At 40.7% G+C, this 22846-nt stretch overlaps 1 protein-coding gene across 1 annotated transcript; it reads right to left on the bottom strand.

The window, feature by feature from the left end:
* Positions 1-14460: 14460 nt before the first annotated feature.
* Positions 14461-18477, bottom strand: LOC148200333 (uncharacterized). Its single transcript, XM_088113479.1, has one exon. It carries the CDS (start codon positions 18475-18477, stop codon positions 16927-16929), a length of 1551 nt encoding a protein of 516 aa, XP_087969605.1. The 3' UTR covers positions 14461-16926.
* Positions 18478-22846: the final 4369 nt, after the last annotated feature.

Here is a 22846-nt window from a genome sequence, read left to right as displayed (position 1 = left end):
TTTTATTTGATTAGATTTTATTTTTATCTTTTAGATTAGGTTAGATTTTATTTTTATTCTATCTTATTTTATTCTATCTTCTGAATTTTTTTTTATCTTCTGAATATATATCTTCTATATCTTTTTGTGCTAACAAATATTTTCTAGGGTTTTGTTTTCTTGTGTATGCAGGAGGCAATTCGAACTAGGAGTAAGAAAACAACAGAACCTCTTCTTGAAGGTCTAGACGAGAGTAGAAGGAGGAGAAGAATCAGAATGTCTAGAGAACTTTTCCCTTCTCCAGAAACTCTCCTACAATCATCACCACAAGGTTCTGTTCATAGCACAGGAAGTATGGAGAACAATAATGCTAGAAGAACTCTTGCAGATTACACTAATATTGCTGGACCTCAGCACTTTAACAGCATAGCTAGACCTAGAGTCAATGCAGCCAATATGGAGGTCAAACCAGCACTAATTCAACTGGTGAAGAGTAATCAATTTAATGGGTTATCTCATGAAAGCCCATATGAGCACCTTACTACCTTTAATGAGATTTGCAACACAGTCAAGATTAATGGGGTGCCAGACGAAGCTATCAAACTTAGCTTGTTTCCTTTCTCATTGGGAGGCAATGCTAAGCTTTGGTTGAATTCTTTTCCAGAAGAAAGTTTCACAGAGTGGGAAGCAGTGGTCACAAAATTTTTAAACAAGTACTTCCCACAATCTAAGGTGACCAAAGGCAAGCAAGAGATTTCTTCATTCAAGCAGGGCATGGAAGAATCACTGGGGCATGCATGGGACAGGTATAAAAGCTTGTTACGTAAAACTCCCACGCATGGTTTTGAAGATCAAGAAGTAGTCTTAACTTTCCTTGGAGGGCTTGGTTCACAAACCAAGATGATGCTGGACGCCTCAGCAAGAGGCAATATTAAATGGAAGACTCCAGAGGAAGCAACTGAAATTATAGAAAACATGACTACTAGTGATAATGAGCTGCACAGTGAGAGAGGAGCTCCTATGCAACAAAAAGGGGTTCTTCAATTACAAACACATGATGCCTTGCTAGCTCAGAATAAAATTCTAACTCAACAGCTGGAGACTCTGACTAAAACTTTGGCTAAATTACCTAAAGAGTTGAAATCTGCTGCACAGGTACAAACCCAGTTGTGCGAATTATGTGGAGGTGATCATGTCAATGGTCAGTGTGCTTTTCCAGTGGAAGCCGTGGAGGATGTTAATTTCATGGCTAATCAATTTCCATACCGTCAAGGGAATTACAATCAAGGGTGGAAACCACATCCAAGCATTGGCCAAGGACAAACTGGGCAAGCTAATCAATATAATAAGCAGCAGCAGCAACCAACCTTGTGGCAACAGTTATCTATGCTTAATGAAAGAACAACAAGGTTGGAAGAAACTCTTCAGCAATTTATACAGAAAACAGAATCTTCTCAAAAGAGCACTGAAGCTGCTATAAAGAATTGGGAGATTCAAATGGGTCAGATTACCAAGCAATTGGAAGAAAGGCCAAATAGAAATTTTGGGGCTAATACTGAGGTTAACCCCAGAGAAGAATGCAAAGTGGTAAAGAGTGTTAATGAAGAGATAACTGAGTTAGAAGGAGAAACAGAAGAAAGAAGAGAAGTAGAAAGAGAGAACACTTTTCTTTTTCCAACAAATCAAGAGAAACAAATGGACTTCACAGAATTATTCAGAATGGTGGATAATGAAGCACCTTGGGAACAAATTCTACAGAAAATTGCAGTTTACACAAAATCAGATGAAGGAACCTCTACAAAGAAGAGACGTAGAGATGATGAGGAAAACAAGTGTATAACTGTTAAGAAAGAGTCATTCCCTCCTAAAGCACCAGATCCAGGTAGTTTTTCTATCCCTTGTGCTATAGGGAAGAAAAAGGTAAAGAAAGCTCTCCTTGATTTAGGTTCAAGTGTTAACTTGATGCCTTATTCCTTATTGGAGCAAATTGGCGAGGTTAAAATGAAACCTGTAAAGGTTAATTTAGTAATGGCCGATGGATCTTCAAAGGAGTCATGTGGGATTGCAGAAGACATTGTAGTTTGTGTTGGCAAACTTCAGTTCTTGGCAGACTTTGTGGTGATGAAAATGGAGACCGAGAGAATACCTATCATACTTGGAAGACCGTTTATGAAAACGGCCAGGGCCATCATAGATGTAAATGAAGGTATAGTAGTGCTCCAGGACAGAGAGGAGAGAGTGGTGGTGGATGTCTTCAAAGATGAGACGCAAGCAAAGGAGGAAGAGGCTAGTTATAAAGCTGCATTTCGAGATGCACCCATGACTAGACATAAAGATGAAGATCTTGAGGTTTCAGGTAACCATTGTTTGTTGTTTCAGGTACCCAAGGAAGAGGAGATTGGAAGAGGAGAAGAAATTCCTAGAGACTGGAAGAAAAGAAGACTCCAACTTGGCACACCAGTAAGAATCAAGAACAAGTTGTGGGTTGTGAAGGGCTTTAAAGAGAAGGAGATGATAGAGTAGAGTCTCCATATTCGAGAAGAACCAAGACAGTCCAAAGGAAGCAGTTGAGAAGTTGGTGGAATGATAACATCAACTATAAAGAAGATGGAACTTGAACTTTATTGGGTCAAGCTAATGACGTTAAAAGAGCGCTTGCTGGGAGGCAACCCAGTGATTGACAAACTTTTGATTTTGATTTTAGTTTTATAATTTTTAACCTGTGGACATTATCTTGTAAATATTTTGTGGGATCCAGCATCTACTGAAGGATGCTAGGTGGTTAAGTATCTACTAAAGGATACTAGGTTTGAAACACCTACTGATGGGTGTTGGTGGATTTTGGGTCAGGCTCGTGACGTTAAACAAGCACTACCTGGGAGGCAACCCAGTTGATTGATTGTTTCTGTTTGTTTATTTTAGTTAGGATTTGCATACGCATTTTTAACATTGAATTGCAGGGAACCCATGAGGGGCATGTAGGGAAGACAAGTAGGTTAAGAAAAGAAGGAGAGGAGCACATCACGAAAGTGCCGCTGAGCGGTATTTTACCGCTGAGCGGTATTTTACCGCTGAGCGGTACTCTCGCAGATTAGGCTTTAGTTCCCCTTAGCGGGACCCGAGCCCATTAGGGTATTTTTAAACCCTAAGCTGCGCAAAGTCTTATACTTTCTGGCTTTTCTCTGCACAAACACTTCCACACATCTTCTCTTAGGTTTTCCACATCTTTTCACTCTTACCTCTTAAGAAAAAAAAAAAAATCTCTTCCATTCACCTTTTCACTAGTGTGCCATCAAAGTTTGGGGTTGGAAGAGAGCATTCTAGCTTGGAAGCATTCTCATTGCATCTAGCATCTCCACCCAAGTAAGTAAAATGCATTTTGTTCATTCTAGGGTTCTTGAATTTGAATGTGATTGTCAAAGCATGAATATTTAGGGGTTTTGATTTCTATGCATGATTTGATGATATATTTGATGTTTGAACCGATTAAACTGCATGATCATGAACTGGAAAACTGAAAATTGCATTTGGGTGGAGTTAGGACAGCTTTAAAATAGGTTTTTCAAAAAATCTGCAGAGTTACCGCTGAGGGGTAATCTGCCACTGAGCGGCACTCTGCCAGATTTGGTTTTTCTGAGTTTTTGTGTGTTGGACTGTGGCACTGGTGGCGCTGAGGGGAAATTCTGGCCCTCAGCGGTGGTTTAGCTTCGAAAGGAGTTGTGTTCTGTGTTTTACTAATGATTATCATCATGTTCTGTGGTTTTGTTTGTGATTTGAATGTAGGAATGGCATCTTCATTAGGAAAAAGATTGAAAACCATGGCAACCAAGAGAAAGGAAAAGGAACCAGAGCAACCCCATTCTGGCAGGTTCCTCTCTAGGAAACATGAGAAGCACTTTAGGGTGGTTCAGGACAGGAGACTTCTGATGGAGAGAAAGGTTGGAATGATACCTAACTTTGCTCCTCAATTTGGAGAGCAAGTGTTAGGGAATGATTGGGGAAAGCTAGCCACTTATCCTGCACCTGCCAACATAGCTGTGGTGAAGGAATTTTACACCAATGCAAAGAAGATTGGTGAGTATCCAACTGAGAATTATTTGGGGTATGTCAGAGGCCATGCTATCAGGTATGATCCTGATTCTATCAACAACTTCCTGGATACTGTGTGGGCTGGTGAGCAATGTCAGTTTGCTCTTTGCATGGAGGAAGGTGCTGATTATGAGGATGTGGAGAGAGTGTTGTGTATACCTGGAGGACACTTCCAAAGAAATAGATCTGGCTCAGTGGTTAACATTAGGAGGACGGATTTAACTCCTCTTGCAAAGTATTGGATGGCATTTTCTCATGCCAACATTCAGCCATGTTCACATGTGTCAGATATTACTCTCAGCAGGGCACTATTCATCTACTGTGCTATCAGAAATTTAAATGTTAATATTGGGCAGGTGATAGCTGATGAAATTAGTGTATGTGCTAACACCTCAAACAACAAAGCACCACTAGGACATCCTTCTTTGATCACTCACCTTTGCAAGCTAGCTGGGGTGGACACTTCTGTTCCACCATTTGAGAGGCCAAGAAAAGCTATTGATGAGGCTTATTATAGACAGTACTGTGGAGGTGAGGATGTAGCTCAGCCAGTTCCACCATGCCGGGCTCGTAGAGAGAGAGGGCCAGCACAGAGCCAGACATCTGCTGATACACATGAAGCAGAACCATTCCAGATGAGGGACATGTATATGTCTCTTATAGGTGCTCAGTTGCAGTCCATTCACAGAGGGCAGGTGGCCACTGCTGAGATGATAGTGGGGATGTATGATACACCTCCAGCCCACAGGTGGACTATGGATGAATTCCATAATGTAGTAGCTTGGCCAGAAGAACCAGTGCATGGAGGAGGAGCTGGAGCAGCTGAAGCTTCAGCTAGAGATATGGAAGAAGATGAAGCTGATGAGGAGGATGCATTTGAAGATGATGAAGATGAGGAGGAAGAGGAAGATACAGAGGACAGCTCAGACTGATGATGAGCTGAGATAGCATTTACTGATGAATGCTATCATATGATTATGCGTTTGTGGTTTAAGTTTTCTGAACTTATTTGTTTTTGTTCTAGATTAGGGTTTGATGTACTCTATTGAACACCTGGTTTGTTATGATGGTTTGCTATTAACTGTGATTGTGTGATAAGTACTGATTGATGATGCTTATTGATTGATTGATGTTGAGATATATGTGCACATTAAAATGCTTATACAGGTGATTCACAAGCTTTGTGAACAAATGCATGATATTATGATTGTGATTGTGAGATCAAGCAGGATGTGTATGTCAAATGTGAATGAGCTTATATGTGAGGTTTTGAGCTCCAGAGTTTGTGGTATGATTGAATGCTATTACTTTGAAAGCATGAATGATTTTGCCCAGGTTTTCTATGATTGAATCAATTGCTTGTTTTGCATCATGTGATCAAGGCCATTTGTTGGAACCCTTTTTTTATTGGCCAAATTCATAAAGTTAGCCTACTAAAAGAGAACACGTTGTGTTCTATCCTTTGAACCCTTAGCCTTGAACATACACTGAAAACCTTTGATTGAAAATCTTTACCTTGAGTTAAGTAGAAGATCTTGTATGGTATTGTTAAATGTTCAAGTTTAGGGTTGTTGGGAAAACATGAAAAGAAAATCATTGAGCTAAGAGCTAAAAAGTAAGAATATGCAAAGAAAAAGAAAAAGAAAAGAAAAGAAAAAGAAGTAAAGCTCAATGCAAATGCAAAGGTAAAAGAAAGTTTGGAATAAATAAGATGATTGTGTTGTTATGATTCTCTTAACTCAAGGATTTTGTGAGCCAGAAAAACCAATTTTCTTGTTAGCCCAACCACATTATAAGCCATTGAAAAGTCCTTGTGATGATGCATGCTTGTGAATGTTTTTGATTGTGGTAAAATGAAAGGCAAAGTTGATTCATGCGACATTGTGATAGTAGAGTGAAGGAGTGAAACACTTTACCTCTTATACACTTGTGTGTTGAGTGAAACACTTTACCTAGTGAGGAAATAGTCCATAAGCACATGAACATCCATGCTTAATTGATTGATCATTCATGAAAAATAGCATTTGTTGGAAATTAAATGACTTTGTGAACATTAAAGCATGTGCACATCTTGAATGAACTCTTGGTCATAAGTTTGAGTGAAGTTGTTATTTATCTTGAAAAAGAGGATTTGTGAATGAGTGAACCATCATATGAATTGGTTGGAGATTGAGTTACATTTTGTTTGCTTGAGGACAAGCAAAGTTCTAAGTTTGGGGTTGTGATAACAGTTGAAAAACTGTTATTTTCATGCTTAAAATTGAAACTAAAAGCAACCTTTAGACTTAGAAACTAGCTTGAAATCATACTTTTATCCATATTTTCATAAATAAGAGAGTTGGACAGGTTTATGCTTGATTTCAGTGTTTTTGTGCAGGTTTTAAGGTGAATTTAGTGAAAGAAGTGAAGAATGAGAGAGATGGAATCAGAAAAGGAATCAAAGAGTGCAAAAGGAGAAGCCGAAGGCATCGCTCAGCGGCACTTTACCGCTGAGCGGTACTCAGAAGGTCACGGGAGGTCCGCTGAGGGGCAAAATGGCCGCTGAGGGGAAGAAAAGAGACGCGCACTCACCGTTGAGCGGTACTTTACCGCTGAGCGGCACACTTATGGGCTTGGGCTTAGATTTTTTGTAATTTTAGAATAGTATATAAGCTTTAGGACGTCCTAGGGTTTGTATCTTTGGCAGAAACGAGGCAAACACTCTCTCTTCCACCCCTTTGAAGGAGGATCTTGGATGCTCAGGCTACCTCTTCACCTTTTTAGGGTTTATTCTTTCATACTTTCATTATTGTTCATCTAGGTTCACCATGAATATGGTGAACTAAACTCTGTATGTTTGTTGGGGAATCAATGTAATCTCTTGAAGCTCTCATATATGGAATTTATGCTTGCATCTTAATCTAAGATTTATGCTTTCTTTCATCATTAGTTAGGGTTTTTCCTCTTTGCTTAATGCTTGCATTGTTTAACTCATTCGATGCATGATTATTGGTTTTGTCGATACGGGAACGTACGGGGAAGTCTAGATCTGGGGAATTTCTCCCAATATGATATTGGTTGTCGTTAAGCTCCTGCACTTATGAACTGATCATTAGGAATGCTAGGAATTGTATGAACTCGTGATTGGGGAGAAGCCTTCTAGAAAGGTACTTTAGAGAGTGGCATTAACAATGATGATTTGAATGTTGAATTCCTAAAATATATGAGAGTGGATAAGATGAAATTGACCCCCAACAACATATTCATTAATATATTCCATTGAAAGTGTGTGTCTTTTGTTTTAGCCATTGATCAAAACTTCATGCATACATATTTAATTTTCGTCTTTTGCATATAAGATCTCAATTATTTCGTTTGTAAGTCTTAGCTAATCAACAAATCACATAACTAAACTAGGCCGTGAGTCCTTTGGGAAGAACGATACTTGGTCTTACCAAGTTTATTACTTGAACGATTCGGTCATACTTGCCGATTGAAAAACAAGTTTGTGACATCATATTTTGGTGTTCATAAATTTGTCCATCAATAAACATGCCCACATAACTAGTACTTTGTATCTGGACTTATGTATGAAACACTTACTCTATCGTAGGATACCTGAACAGTCCAATTGTCGATCGGTAAACCAGGCGACCAGAATACATCGATAATCGACTGATAACCCCGCGCAATGACAGACCATCTTATGTATCGTAGGATACCTGAACACTCCAACTGTCGACTGGTAAATCGGGCGACCAGAATACATCGATAATCGACTAATAACCCCGCGCAATGACAGACTATCTTACGATCGTAAGATGGCGATCGTATATATATATGTCGAGCGTATCAAAGGCCAACGTCGACCCGCAACTTACCCCTTGAACATCAATCGATAAAACGATCATATTATAGCGATCGCATGTGTCGACGGCAATAAACAAGTTGTCGAGCGATGTCGCGACAGTTCAATGATACGAGCGACCTTTAAGGGGACGTGTTACGATCGTAACATAGCGATCGCATGTGTCGACGACAATAAACAAGTTGTCGAGCGATGTCGCGACAGTTCAATGATACAAGCGACCTTTAAGGGGACGTGTTACGATCGTAACATAGCGGTCGCATGTGTCGACGGCAATAAACAAGTTGTCGAGCGATGTCGCGACAGTTCAATGATACGAACGATCCTTAAGGGGACGTGTAGCCTAAGTTCACCAACGGTCAACTGGTAACCCGGCCGACCATTAAGAATCTGAGATACATTGCAGTCGTAATATGGCGATCGCATGTTTCGATTGCAGTAATCAGTTGGCAAAGCCATACGTTTGGTCAAATTTAGTCAAGTTGAACATACTAAATCCCAATAAGCAAAAGAACAAATAGTTAGTGCCACAAATCACGGGATTAGCTGGCCCAGTATCAACTACGATTTAACGCTTGTCTTTTTCGGAAAGACAAAAAGCTCAACTTACCGGATTTTAAGAAAAACGATTTGTCTTCATTAGGAAGATAAATATGAAAAGGAGAGGTGGAATAAGGTATGATTTCCTTCTATGATTGAAAAAAAAGAACACCAAAAAGAGATCCTTCTTTCTAACTTGGGCGTCGGAGTGCCTTCGCAGGTGCCCACCCAATTCTCCCGGAAACACGCTGAAAGAGAAACAGACGCAAAGATAAAAGCACTCTAGGAGGAGAGGGCGCGATTCATCAGGTTCGTATTTCGGTCCCAACTTTTATACTGAAACACTTACCATTGCTTGCTTCAAAGAAAGCGCTGTCAGAGGTACAAATCTCTCCTTTAGTTTAAGTACATGTTGGGTTGATTGGCATGTTATATTTTTAATAAGAAATGACAAAGAAATAAATATGAAATGAAGAAGATAAAATAGCATCTTTATTAGGATGTGATATGCATGTTTGCTGCCAAAATGTAGTTTTTACTGCCTTTATCCTTGGCATGCATGCAGGGACCTGCCTTGGAACTTTTCCAAAATGACTCTAAGAGGGAGCAACACTACGCAGATGCTTTAAGCACGAGTTCATATGTTGGAAGTCCCACATCGACAAGAGATAAGGTCAATTCTTAGTTTATAAGTGGATGCAAACCTCACCCTACAAGCCGGTTTTGTGGGGTTGAGTTAGGCTTAAAACCCACTACTAACATGGTATCAGAGCCATGGTTAGAGTCTATCCTAGCGAGTTCTAAGTGGGCATTCTATTCTTCTATTCCACCCGCTATCGGGCCGTTATCGGACCACCCAATTTCTACTATCACGCACGAGATGTCTATACCTCGGTGATGAGTGCATATTTATGTCCACATTTATGTTTGAAAATTAAAATTTTGATGGGATAATTGTGTTTAAATGATTGATTTTAAGTGAATTTGTGATGATTGGGTTTGGGAAATAAAGAGACGTAAAAAGTAAGTTTTTGCGCATAAATTATTCTTGGATGTTCTAATGTTTATTTATGCAGCTGAGAATATAAGTTTTATTGGTCCAAATGGCAATTCAAGGCCCAAAATCAGGTTTTATTTGGAAAATAATGTACAGATGGACCAAACAGACAAGCTTTACCCTTGCATCCCCTAAAATCCCTACATACACTCCTATTTCTGAAACAGGCCAAAGACCAAGCCCAAACACTAAGTCATTTCTACTACACCTCCCTAAGTTTCCTATACACACCCCTCCTAAGCTAGACTCCACCATATCATGCCACATGTCCAAATCCTCCCCACACAGATCTAGCCAACCGCATCTCGCCACCTCAGCCCTAACCCATGAGCATCATCTTCCACCTTCTCCAACAGAACCCTAGCCGCCACCACCTTCCCGCCGCTCCGCTCCGTCATCGGACAGCCATTGCCGTGCCGCCGCCGCAAGCCCAACGCCACTACCGTGCCGCCGTCACCACCACGCCGCGGCCTCCGTTCATCTTCTCCCTTCTCGAAACCAAAGCACGACATCCATGGCCGCCGCGACACCAACTTCTTCTCCCTCCTTTCCCGCCGGACAGCCACCATCAACCATCACCACCGGTGCATCAACGGACCACCACGGTGCCTCAACCAAGACCGCCGCCACCTTCCTTCTCCTTCGCGCAAGGGTTCGAAGCCACCACGACCGCCATCCGCGAGTTCGTCTTCGCATCACCAACATCTCGCCGCCGTCGCACAGAGTCACCGTCCTCTTCTCCACCACCATCAACCCCAAAATCGCGCCTTCCTATTCGCGATTCAAGCTTCTTCGCCACCGGACCTGCAACAATCAACCACACCACGGTACCATGGGCACCGCCAGCTGCCGCGATAACACTCTCTCCTTCGTCAATCGCAAGGCCGCAACATCCACCTTCATCGCGCCATTAACGGCAACGCCGCAGCATCATCGCCTCCGGCACGCACAGTCGCCGTGCTCACCTCCTTGCCGCTGCCATCCATCTTCGAACCTGCAATTCAAAAGAAAAACCCAAACAGACGCAGGCAGAGGCGGAGGGGGAAGCCCTTTCCCCAATTCTGAACCCTAATTTTGGGTAGGAAGGAGCCTGACACGTGTCGAGCTCCCATTGGTGCGTCCTCCTCTGGTCAAAGCTGGTCAATAAGCCTTCTCTGGTCAAAGTCTGGTCAACTGAGGGGCTTTCTTGCAATTTCAGAAACTCAGAAGGGGCTAAAGTGCAGATAGAGGAAATTTCAGGGCATTTGTGCAATTTTTGAAATTCAGAAAAGCTAAAAGATAAAATTCAGTTGTTGAATTAATTTAATTTGGGAATATCAACCGAAAATATCTTCCAAATAATGTTATAATTATCTAAATCTTTTAGTTATTTGAAAGATATAAGATAAAAGATTCTATCAACTGAATAATCAGAGTCCAAGCCCAATCAAGCCCTATATAAAGAGACCAAGGACTTCACTTCATTAATTCTCTCAGACTCCTCTCACTTTTCTTTCATCTTGTATTCAACTCCATTCATGGAGAGCTAAGCATCTAGGGCTATTCTGCTGTAATTCCCTGATGGATTCTGAGGTTACGTTAAGTTAATGCAATTGTTTATTTTGATTACTGATTTAAGTTGTTCTCTCTCTATGTCTTTCATCTCTCTATCTTGTTAAAAGAAAAGATTTTTGCATCATAATATGTTTCAATCTACATGCATATTGATTATATGAGTTTTAGGGTTTCTAGGTTTAAATTGAGAATCTACTTTGATTTAATTTAGGAACTTTCATATGATTTAATAGTTTTTACTATCAATTGAGAATGTACTTTGGTTGGTAGTAATAATTTCAACTATAATTAATTGAGAATTTACTTTGATTGATTAACTTTTAACTTGGTTAGGAGATTTAAGAATAGACATGATTAAACTCAATAGAATTTGATTGAGAATGTACTTTGGTTGAATTTATTGTGAATAATCTAGAAAGGTTTTGCATTTGATTGAGAATTTACTTTGGTTAAATGCATGATCGCCCTCAAATTGATTAAGAATGTACTTTAATTAATTTGAAACTTAAACAATAATCAATTAAACAATTATCCGTGAATAACCGATGATGAATCTATCTTGGAAAATCAGTGGAATTAGCCTATTTCATCGTAACTGTTTTTAAGTTTCTTATTTATTCTTTAAACACTCTTCAACCATTACTTTTATTCATAAGCATTGCATAACATTCGTAAGAGTCACAGATATTCAAAAGCAATTCCGTGTTCGTTGGGAGACGACTCAGGGTTACTTCAACCCTGTCTACTTTCTTGAATACTACTTGGCAATACTGAAGTTGCCTTGAAAAGTAGTATTAATTTGATAGCTTCAACGACGGCCTATCACTCGGCGTGAAGGGGGTGTGTTGGAAGTCCCACATCGACTAGAGATAAGGTCAATTCTTAGTTTATAAGTGGATGCAAACCTCACCCTACAAGCCAGTTTTGTGGGGTTGAGTTAGGCTTAAAACCCACTACTAACATCATATGAAATTGTTAATGATACTAGCGTTGCGACAGAAATGGAAGCAGCTCTAAAGGAGTATGACCAAGTTGGTGCGAACCTTGGGATCATTCCCAGATCTTGTAAATTCTTTGCCGATGATCCGAGTTGGACTCCCCCAAACTTATATATTTTCATGTCCTCATGAAAATAAACAAAAACAACAGAAAAACGAACCCAACAAAGCAGTTAGTATTCCATCACATAATATCTGTCACAAAAGTAAAGATTGTACCTACACCTCCAAATATTCAGATCAAATGTTATAACTTCTATATTGACAAATTCTTGAATCCAAAATGATAATTAAGACAACCAGAAAAAGAATAAAACCACAATGCTCAATCTGTGTTTATCTCAACCTGCAAGTGTTTACAACTCCAATTCATACTCAGATTGTCATCAACTACTTCATCAACTTTTGCAAGTCATCTCATATACACTTCAAACATTCTGATTTAAATCAAAAGGACTTTCTCATATTATAACTTGGCTTGGCTAGAAGGAACATGGTTTTACAAGGAAACAAAACAACACTAAAGAAGAGGAGAACAAGAACATAGCAACATTGAAACTTTATTCATCAACTACCTCTTCATTCATCACATAACACATTTTCTGAATTTTTCTCTAACTTTGATACTTTTTCATATTTACATGATACAATAACCCCCCATTTTTTTTCATCAGTTTAAGATTCAACTGATTATGATTTCCCCCAAACTTAATTTCTACCTATCTCTTGACAATTGTGTTTCTTGTTCTCTTCTTCTAGAGTGTTGGATAAGGTAGATTGTTCTGTAATATGCTGAGGGTACACAAAAATATATATAAGGCTCAAACAGGATAACAAAGGATTAATATTCACATATGGGTAGTCATCTGGCCAAGTAGCTAATTTCGTCAAACAAAACTGCCTTTCTCATTTCTAAACCAGAATGTATCTGTGTTAATAAGAATTATGCAAAAACCAAATTCATAGCAATAACAACTTCTCACTTGCTCTCAAAGCTTTCTCAGTACACTCAGATATTCAACTTCTGGGTCACAATCAATCAGATTCAAGAACAAATCATATATAATCATAACACAAGTTCTAAAACTCAGATTTTTCAATAACAATCTCACAATCATGCCAGTTATCATGGACAGAATTCCAAATTCAAATTCAAACTTAAAACACACAATTCACAATCAAATCATTGCAGAAACATAATTTAATCCACACAACCAAACAGATTCAATCCTCACAATCAAAAGAACTGAAAACATAAATAGATAAAGTTAGAAAGCTAGGTTGCCTCCCAGTAAGCGCTTGTTTAACGTCTTTAGCTTGACACTAAGAAGCACTCTGTGGTTGATCCAAGGGTTTGACATCATTCAGAAGTGAAGGTAGCAACTTCAAGTGCAACTTCTGTTCTCTTTTCTCTTCTTCCTCAGATGGAATCTCCTTTAAAACATCCAGATTAAGAGGTGAGGATATATGCTTCGTCTTCTGTGCAATCATGCAGACTTCCTCAAGTTCATCAATTTGAAAGCATGTATCTTCATTGTCGCAACCGAAAATCGCGACGGGACGACGATCCGTAAAAGATAAATAAATTTGAAAAAAAGAGATTTTGGAGTCGCCACCATAGTTTATTCTGGAAAACTACGGAAAAACCATAAAATGATAAGGCATGGTCTGCGAAATCGAGATTCTTGGTTCGGGAGTCGGTTACGCGTAGGGAAGGTATTAGCACCCTACAACGCCTGCCCTAAGGCAGTACCTTTAACTAAATGCGCGAATATGGATGTGGTTTTCAAAATGTTTAACTTTCCCTTAAAATAAAACTCCAAAGAAACAAACAATATTTTTTTTTAGTTTTTTGGGCCCGACAAGGATTGACCTTGCTCCTACGTATCTCCACTCTTGGTGGAGAATCAAGGATCACGTAGTTCTGGCAAGGCGATATTGTTTGTAGTTTGAAAAATAGATGTTTTTGGGTTTTGGAAGATTTTGTATTTTTTTGGTATTTTTATAAAATAAACAGAAAATGTTTTCAGCACAAAGACGATGCATGCGATCACACATGTGCTTAACCTTTAAAATATTTTTGGTATTTTTATAAAATATTTAGATTTTTGCGTAATGAGCACTAGGCTGATGCATACGATCGCCCGAGTACTCACACGGCTTTTTTTCTTATTGTTTGCGTAATGAGCGCTAGGTTGATGCGTACGATCGCACGAGCACTCACACGACTTTGTTTTGTTTATTATTTTATTTTATTTTATATATATATATATATATATATATATATATATATATATATATATATATATATATATATATTTTATGTAAAACAAAACAAAAAAATTCAATAGATACAAAGAAAACAAAGGAGGGGTAGGGGCTATCATACAAATGGGTTACATAATAAAAGTTAATAACCAAACAAATAAAAATAAAGAACAAAGCATAATAATAAAACAAAATAAAATAAAAATAAAAAAAAATAAAGATAAACGCAAGAGAAACAAACCCAACGAAGTGCAGAATAAACTTGAGGCTCCTTAGTTTGGGTCAACATCATTTTTCTTCAATTTTGTATCTGTCCAGGTGTGAGGATGGAATTTGGGGTGCCGCTGGTGAATGTTGGCCCAATACCGAGGCCCATTTCTTTTCTTTTTTCTTTTTTAATTAGACATAAACACATGGACTTAACCTTTAACAGAATGGGGTGTGGATGGAAAATACGTGTGGCAGGCAGAAAAGGTTATTTTTTATTTTATTTTTTATATTTTTGTTTAGAAAAGAAACCGGCCCAGCAAATAGGACCAAGGGTTTGCTTTGTTTCAAAAATTCTCTACTCCATTTGATGAAACCCAACTCTGATGCACACCCACGTTGCAGCCTCTGCCGATTCCAACGTTGATAGCCAACTCCCACCTCGCGACCTTGCCGCCGGCGATGCGGGTCGTCATCGCGGTCTCAGCCAGCCGCCGTGTCCTGGAGGCCACCACTGTCTGCCACAGTGCCAGGTTCTCTCCCTTATTTCTTCACGCACAGCCCCGATTCACTGCCGGTGCACGCGACCCACGCCGGCAACCGCTCTGATTCCACCACCAACGGGTTGGAATGCTAACTCCGACTTTTCTCTTTCGAGTTGGGGAAATGATTTCTTTCTTGTGAAGATGGTAGGGGAAATGAGTATTGTGTTGTTCTGTTAGAAGTGCAGGTGATGAGAGGATGTTGTTGGGTGATGAAAATGGAAGAAGAAGGTGAGGCGTGATTGGGTCACGGTGGAGGCAGGATGATGATGCTTTCGGTGGTGGGTTTGTCCATGGGTGCGTGGTGATCCAGTGAGAGAAATGGGGATGAATTTGATGAATTCTAGAACAGAAAGGGTGGAAATCTGAGAGGGGCTGGTCGATGGACGAAATTGAAAAGGACGAGAGTAGATACTGCCTTGTGTTTTCATTCCTAATTGAGTTACAAGAAACTGAAAATGAAAGAAACCTTGAATCTGATTCTGAAAAGAGTGTTACGATCATTAGCTTTCATTTTTCTCTATTCTCGTAAGTTTCTTATGGATGTTGATGCTCTCTGGTTGCAGGTTCAAGAAATATTGGTTTATATTGGTTTCGAATGGTTGCTTGATGGATGGAACAAAAGGATGGAAAGGTGATGAAGCAACACGGAGGATAGCACGAATTGATCATTGAGAGGATAAAGAGGTGTTGGAGATGAGGATGAAAAGGAAAGGGGGTTGGAGATGAAGGTCTGTCCAGAGTTTGGAGTTCGGCAATGGTATCTCTCGGCTATCTCTTCCGGTAAGGTGAAGATGATGACCTTTAAATTGGCAGAAGGGTGCCATTGTCGGCAGCTTTGATTGGAGGATGAGGAGTGTCGGTAGCTGTGATTGGAGGGCTGCAGAAATTATTGGGTTGGTGACAGATTCTGGGAATAATTGGTGGGGAATAATTAGAGGGTTGGTGAAGTGAGGGAAGGTACAAGTGGACCGTTGGAAGATTGTGCGAATCAATACAGGGGCCCAGGAGCGACGGGTGATCAAGACGAGCGGTAGAAAGTAGGAATGATGGACGAGCGGTAGATGAGGGGAAATCATGGACGAGCGGTAGACGAGTAAGAGAGTCAGGACGAGCGGTAGAAAGGGGAGGTGATGGACGAGCGGTAGAAACGGAAAATATGGACGAGCGTTAGAAAGTGGGAATGATGGACGAGCGGTAGATGAGTAGAAGAGTCAGGACGAGCGGCAGAAAGGCGGGAGTGATTAGGACGAGCGGTATATGAGGGGTGAGCGACCTGGACGACCGGGAAACGAGCGAGCTGAGCGAGCATTTTAAAAACTATTACTGTTTCGACGAGTGCTTAAACACGCTATTTGCCGAACGTTGCTTGCTGCTGGGACGAACGCACAAACCGAACACTGGAAGAAAATGACCGAACGGTTGAGGCTGGGAAACGTCGAACGTCCTAAAGATCTGAAAAGCCGAACGGTCGAATAGTGGAACGCATGAAGATGACCGAACAGTTGAGCATTAGCGTTCGAACGTCATTGAGGTCGAATGACCGAACGGTTTAGAACGAGCGTCCAAACGTCATTGAGGTTGAATGGCTGAAAGCTGATCATGGATGACCGAGCGGTTAATAAGAGGTTAAACGGTCAAGGACGAACGGTCCATGCAATGGAAGGAGCCGAACGCGCTCAGTGGAGGACGAACGTTTTCTTTCCTTTTTTATTTATATTTTATTTTATTTTTACTTTTCTTTCTATTTTTTCTTCTTTTATTTTTTTATTTTTTTTTATTTTATTATTATTATTATTTTTTTTTACACTCCTGATGAAAATAAAAATAAAATTAATCTAGTAGTCAATCCGGACGAAATTGGGTGTTGACATTTTTTTTACTTTTCTTTCTATTTTTTTTACTCATCTCATTTTTTTCTACACTCACTTTTTTCTCATTCTTTCTTTCTTCCATAATTCTTCCTGATCTTGTAGTAATAACATTGCATTCTGCCTTTGGATTTACTTCAGTGTTTGCCCCAAAGTCTTTCTCTGGTTTTTCTTCCAACTTTTTAGCTAATTGACCCACCTGAATCTCCAAATTCCTAAGTGAGGCTTCTGTACTTTTATGGTTGGAAATTGATACCTGCATAAACTGCTGAAGAGTTTCTTCCAGTTTTGAAGTTCTTTCTGTCAGAGAAGTTTGTTGCTGAAAGTTCTGTGGAGGTGGTCTATTGAAAGGAACAGCTTGTCCCATACTCGGATGAGGTCTCCATCCTTGATTAAAACTTTGACGTTGATCATAGTTTGTCTGAAGACCTTGATTTCCCATATAATGTACTTCTTCATGAGACATGCTTTGCAGTACACATTGACCATTATTATGATCTCCTCCGCACAATTGACAACTCTGAACCATCTGATGTTGAAATTGAGAAACATTCTGCAGTTCTTTAGGTAGCTGAGATAACTTCTTCATTAATGTCTCAAGTTGCTGAGTCATAATCTTGTTCTGAGCTAGTAAAGCATCTTGAGATTGAAGCTGAAGAACACCTTTTTGTTGAAATTGAGCTCTCTCACTCTGAACTTCATTATCATTTGCAGCCATATTTTCAATCAGATCATGTGCTTCTTCAGGCGTCTTCCATTTGATATTACCTCCAGCTGATGCATCTAACATTAACTTTGTTTGAGATTTCAGCCCTCCAAGAAACAGATTTAACATTGTAGGCTCATCAAATCCATGAGTAGGGGTTTTTCTCAATAGGCCTTTGAATCTATCCCATGCTTGACCTAGAGTTTCATCAGCATCTTGTTGGAAAGACGAGATCTCTTGCTTTCCCTTATTGACTTTGGATTGAGGGAAGAACTTATTCAGAAATTTAGCGACCACATCATCCCAGACTGTCAGACTATTCTTTGGAAAGGAATTCAACCACATTTTTGCATTACCAGCCAATGAGAATGGAAATAAGCTGAGTCGGATTGCTTCATCTAGAACCTGGTGAATCCTCACTGTATTACAGATCTCCATGAAAGTAGCCAAGTGAGTGTATGGATTCTCGTGGGATAATCCATGAAATTGATTGTTCTGCACCAGATGAATAAGAGCTGGCTTCATCTCCATGTTAGCAGCATTCACCACTGGTCTTGCAATACTGTTGAAGTGCAGAGGTCCCGAGAAAGTATTATAATCTGCAAGAGTACGTCTTCCTTGCCCAGAACCTTCTCCAGTACGATTGTCTTCCATTTCTTCTTTTTCTTGATCAGATGAAGAGTTAAGAGTTTCTTCAAAAATAGTAGAGGCTTCTCTGGATTCTCTACTTTGTCTTCTCCTTCTGCTGTTGTTCCTTCGAGCAGTTCTTTCAATTTCCGGATCAAAAAGTAGATTTTCAACCTGTTCTCTGCTTCTCATACAAAACACAAACTAAAAAGAAACAATCCAAAAAGACACAATTTCTACAGATAATAACAAATATGCACAAAAGTTCAAATAAGATCACAATAAACACTTAAACAAAAGATAGCTAAAATCAACTAAACCAGATAAACAACAAACAATCAACGAAAACAAAAACAAATCCCCAGCAGCGGCGCCAAAAACCTTTTGAGACCTCGGCAAGTGTACCGGATCGTTCAAGTAATAAACCAGTAAGTCCGGAAATCGTTTTCCCAAGAGATTTGTTTTGATTCACAGATTGATTAAAGTTTACTAATTTAGTGATTAATAAACGTATTTTTTTATAACACAATTAAGATTGGCATACAGATGAAATTAAAGTGGAAAAAACAGTTGAATTAAAGTTCACTGGGGTTGAAATTCAAGTTCATCACTCCGATAATCTTCTACTAACACAATTCCTCAAAATTAAGCATCGACATTCTAGGCGCATGCAGTCCCTGATCCCTCAGATGACAGTTCATAATCATTCAAACTAAATTACTAATCCCTTAGCTAATTCAGTTATCAGATTTGCCTTAAACACAATGTCACAGATGACTAAAAATTCCCTCCTATATCTAGGACTCGAAATGCTTTAGCAGTTCTATCCTAGGTCCGCGGTCTCATACATTTCCCAATGATTTAACCGTTCAAACAGCTCAGATTCCCATCAAAAGCATGAATAATAAGGATAGAACACATAATTCAAACAAGTTCATGCATTAATAAAAACATTACATAGAAGTTCAGAAATTTACTTTCAACCCTAGTGAAATGGAGTTTTAGCTACACATATACATCATAGAAGAGAGAAATGGTGGATTGGATGGTGGAAATTGGTGATTTTCCACCATGGAAGCACTTGGAGCAACTGCTGCAGCGTCCTCTGGTTTCCTCTCCTTCCAGATCTGCCTCCCACGAATTCCGGATCTGGTTTTAAAAGAGAAGCTCCAATAATTGAGTCACGGGTTCTTTCTGGACGAGCGTCCAATTTCTGGACAAGCGTCCACTTTCAAGACGAGCGCTGACGAGCGTCCTCTGCTGAACGAGCTGCTGGACGAGCGCCCTCTGCTGGACGAGCGCCCTCTGCTGGACGAGCGTCCTCTACTGGGCGAGCGTCCTGCTAGACGAGCGTGGACGAGTGTCCTGGACGAGCGCCCTCTTCTGGACGAGCGTCCTTTGCTGAACGAGCGTCCTCTGCTTCCTCTGCTGGACGAGCGCCCTCTGCTGGCGAGCGTCCTCTTCTGGACGAGCATCCTCTGCTTCCTCTGCTGGACGAGCGTCCTCTGCTCTGGACGAGAATCCGGACGAGCGCCCTGAACGAGCGTCGCGCTCGCTTTGTGACGAGCGTCCGCTTAATCTTCGACGAGCGTCCGCGCATCCTTCTAAGTCGCGCCCGGCGCCCATTTTCTCGCGCCCAGGCGCGAACCTCTCTGTAAATTCGCGCCCGGCGCCCTTTTTCTCGCGCCTGGGCGTGAAACTCTCTGTAAAGTCGCGCCCGGCGCCATTTTTCTCACGCCCGGGCATGAAATTCTCGGTAGAACTGCGCCCATGAGTGTGGTCCAAGTCTTTGATGGTATCCAATCCTTATTTTTCATCAAAATAAACAACAAAATCATTAAAAAAACATTTAAACAGTCAAAATTATACTTATATCAACAATTATATACTTTTCATGAGAATTAACACTAAAACTTACTCAAAAGCACAACAATTTAAGCAACAAAAACAAGTAAAGTTTACACCTATCAACATTATGACCTAATTCATTCATATTTCATTTCATCTCATCCAATAAACGAACGTTCAAAGAGTTCAACAACAAACAAATCAAATTAAATTAAATAAGCTTCCCTTACCTGGATACGTGATTGAACGGTCTAAAAGTAGGTTTTTGGTTCGCCCGACTATAGCTTTCTACCGTCAACGATCACTTAACTCTTCCAACTAAACCGAACCACATAAAAATCAAAAATAACTTAGACTACACCCCTGCATGCAACCAGAACTTGGTTTCGCATGTAACAAAAGATCGAACGACTAAGGGGAGAAAACTTACCAGCTCAAACTTGAAACTTGTTCGGTTCAAGATGAAGCTTGGGTCGCTGGGAACACTTCTATGGTTTCTGAATGATGATCGGAGAAGAGAAAAGGTTAGTTTTCTTAGAGAGAAGATATGATTTCTAGTGAGAAGGAGGAGAAAATGAAAAAGCAGATTTTTGGAAGAAGAATGGTGCATGCAGAGAGAGTGGGAAGAAGGTTTCAGAAAATCATTTTTCTTCCCACGTAAAACTAGCGTCCGCTCTTTTGCTGACACCTGCATCCCACTATCTGATTTCAGATCCTCGTTTCTTGACACCTGGCGTCAGTGCAGAGGGTTTTGGGTGCGTTTTTAATGAGCTGACAGGAGGGGTTTTGGTTTGCGTGTCCGAGATCTGACACTAGGGGTTTTGGGTATATATAGTTACGAGGTCTGACATTCCCCCTAACTACAAAAATTTTCGTCCTCGAAAATTAAAACTTACCCGGAAATAGGTGAGGGTACAAGTCCTTCATGGCATCCTCCACTTCCCATGTAGAGTCGCCCGTCTTTTCGTCCCACACCACTTTCACCATTCTGATAGCTTTCCTTTTGTAGTACTTGGTGTCACTGTCTTCAACGCGAACTGGCTGCATCTCCAGCGTTCGGTCTTGACGAAGACGAACGTCTTCCAACTCCAGTATGTGAGAGGGGTCGGCTATGTACTTTCGGAGTTGGGAAACGTGGAAGACTGGATGGAGGTTGGACAGTTGAGGAGGTAAGGATAACTCGTACGCCACTAGTCCGATCTTCCTCAATATTTGATAAGGTCCGACGAATTTTACGGATAACTTCTTGGGTCGCATGGCTCTGCCTACTCCCGTGGTCGGATTTAGCCTAAGGAAAATGTGATCTCCTGCAGCGAACTCCAACGGCCTTCTTCTCTTATCTGCGTAAGATTTTTGTCTGCTCCGAGACGTCTTCAACCTTTCTTGTATCAATTTCACCTTCTCGGTCGTCTGTTGAATAAGCTCAGGTCCGGTCAGCACTTTCTCTCCTTCTTGAAACCAACATAACGGCATGCGACACTTCCTTTCGTAGAGGGCTTCAAAGGGAGCCATTCCAATGCTGGACTGGAAACTATTGTTGTAGGTGAACTCCACTAAAGGCAAGACTTCATCCTAGACGCCCATGTGATCTAGGACGCACGTCCTCAGTAAGTCTTCAAGCGTCTGGATGGTTCTCTCGGATTGGTCGTTCGTCTGTGGGTGATACGCCGAACTCATTTGAAGTTTGCTACCCAGCTTGCTCTACAAGGACTGCCAGAACCCAGATGTAAATCTTGTGTTTGGGTCCGAAATGATGCTGGATGGGACTCCATGTAAACGAACGATCTCGTTGATGTAGAGCTGAGCAAGCTTCGTCATGGACATCTTCAAATTGACCGCTAGGAAGTGGGCGCTCTTTGTTAATCGATCCACTATAACCCAGATGGAGTCGTGATTCTTGACTGTGCGGGGCAAGTGAGTCACAAAATCCATGGAAATGTTGTCCCATTTCCATTCGGGAATCTCAAGCTGTTGCAGTAAACCGCCCGGCCTTTGGTGTTCAGCCTTCGCTCGCTGACAAGTTAAGCATGACGCCACGAAACGAGCGACATCATTCTTCATTCCTGGCCACCAGAAGGATTTCTTGAGATCTTGGTACATCTTAGTCATGCCAGGGTGCATGCTAAGACAACTTTGGTGTCCTTCTTCCAGGATAATCCTCTTCAGCTCTCCGTCATTAGGAATGCACGTCCTGTCCATGTAGCGTAAGAGACCGTTCGTTCCAGTGTTGAATTCCTTGGTCTGATCCGTACCGAGCGTGCTCAAGATCTTCGCTAGATCTTCATCCTCTGCTTGTTTCTCTCTGATTCGGTCGAATACATTACTGGATATTCTAAGGTTACAACATTTGATACTGTTCGGTTCCAAGTCGAACTGTAACCTTAGATCTCTAAAGCTCTCCACCAAACTGAGTTCTTTTACCATCATAACCGAGACATGAACTGCTTTTCTGCTTAAGGCATCCGCCACCACGTTAGCCTTTCCCGGATGATAGAGCAGTTCAAAATCATAATCTTTTAAGAACTCCAGCCAATGCCTCTGCCTCATGTTCAATTCTTTCTGATCAAAGAGGTACTTGAGACTCTTATGATCACTGAAGATGTGGAACGTAGATCCATACAGATGGTGTCTCCAAATCTTCAGGGCGAAGACGACCGCTGCTAATTCCAGGTCGTGCGTCGGATAGTTCTTCTCGTGGATCTTGAATTGATGA

The sequence above is a fragment of the Vigna umbellata genome, chromosome 4 (assembly GCF_029865625.1).
Source record: "Vigna umbellata cultivar VRB3 chromosome 4, Vumbellata_1.0, whole genome shotgun sequence".
NCBI lineage: Eukaryota > Viridiplantae > Streptophyta > Magnoliopsida > Fabales > Fabaceae > Vigna > Vigna umbellata.
The sequence above is the reverse complement of the archived record's forward strand: the minus strand, read 5'-3'. Positions and strand labels throughout refer to the sequence as shown.

Bases quoted from the DNA above. Each gene is read 5' to 3' on its own strand.
- LOC148200333 (XM_088113479.1), bottom strand. From the start codon at position 18,477: ATGAGAAGCAGAGAACAGGTTGAAAATCTACTTTTTGATCCGGAAATT.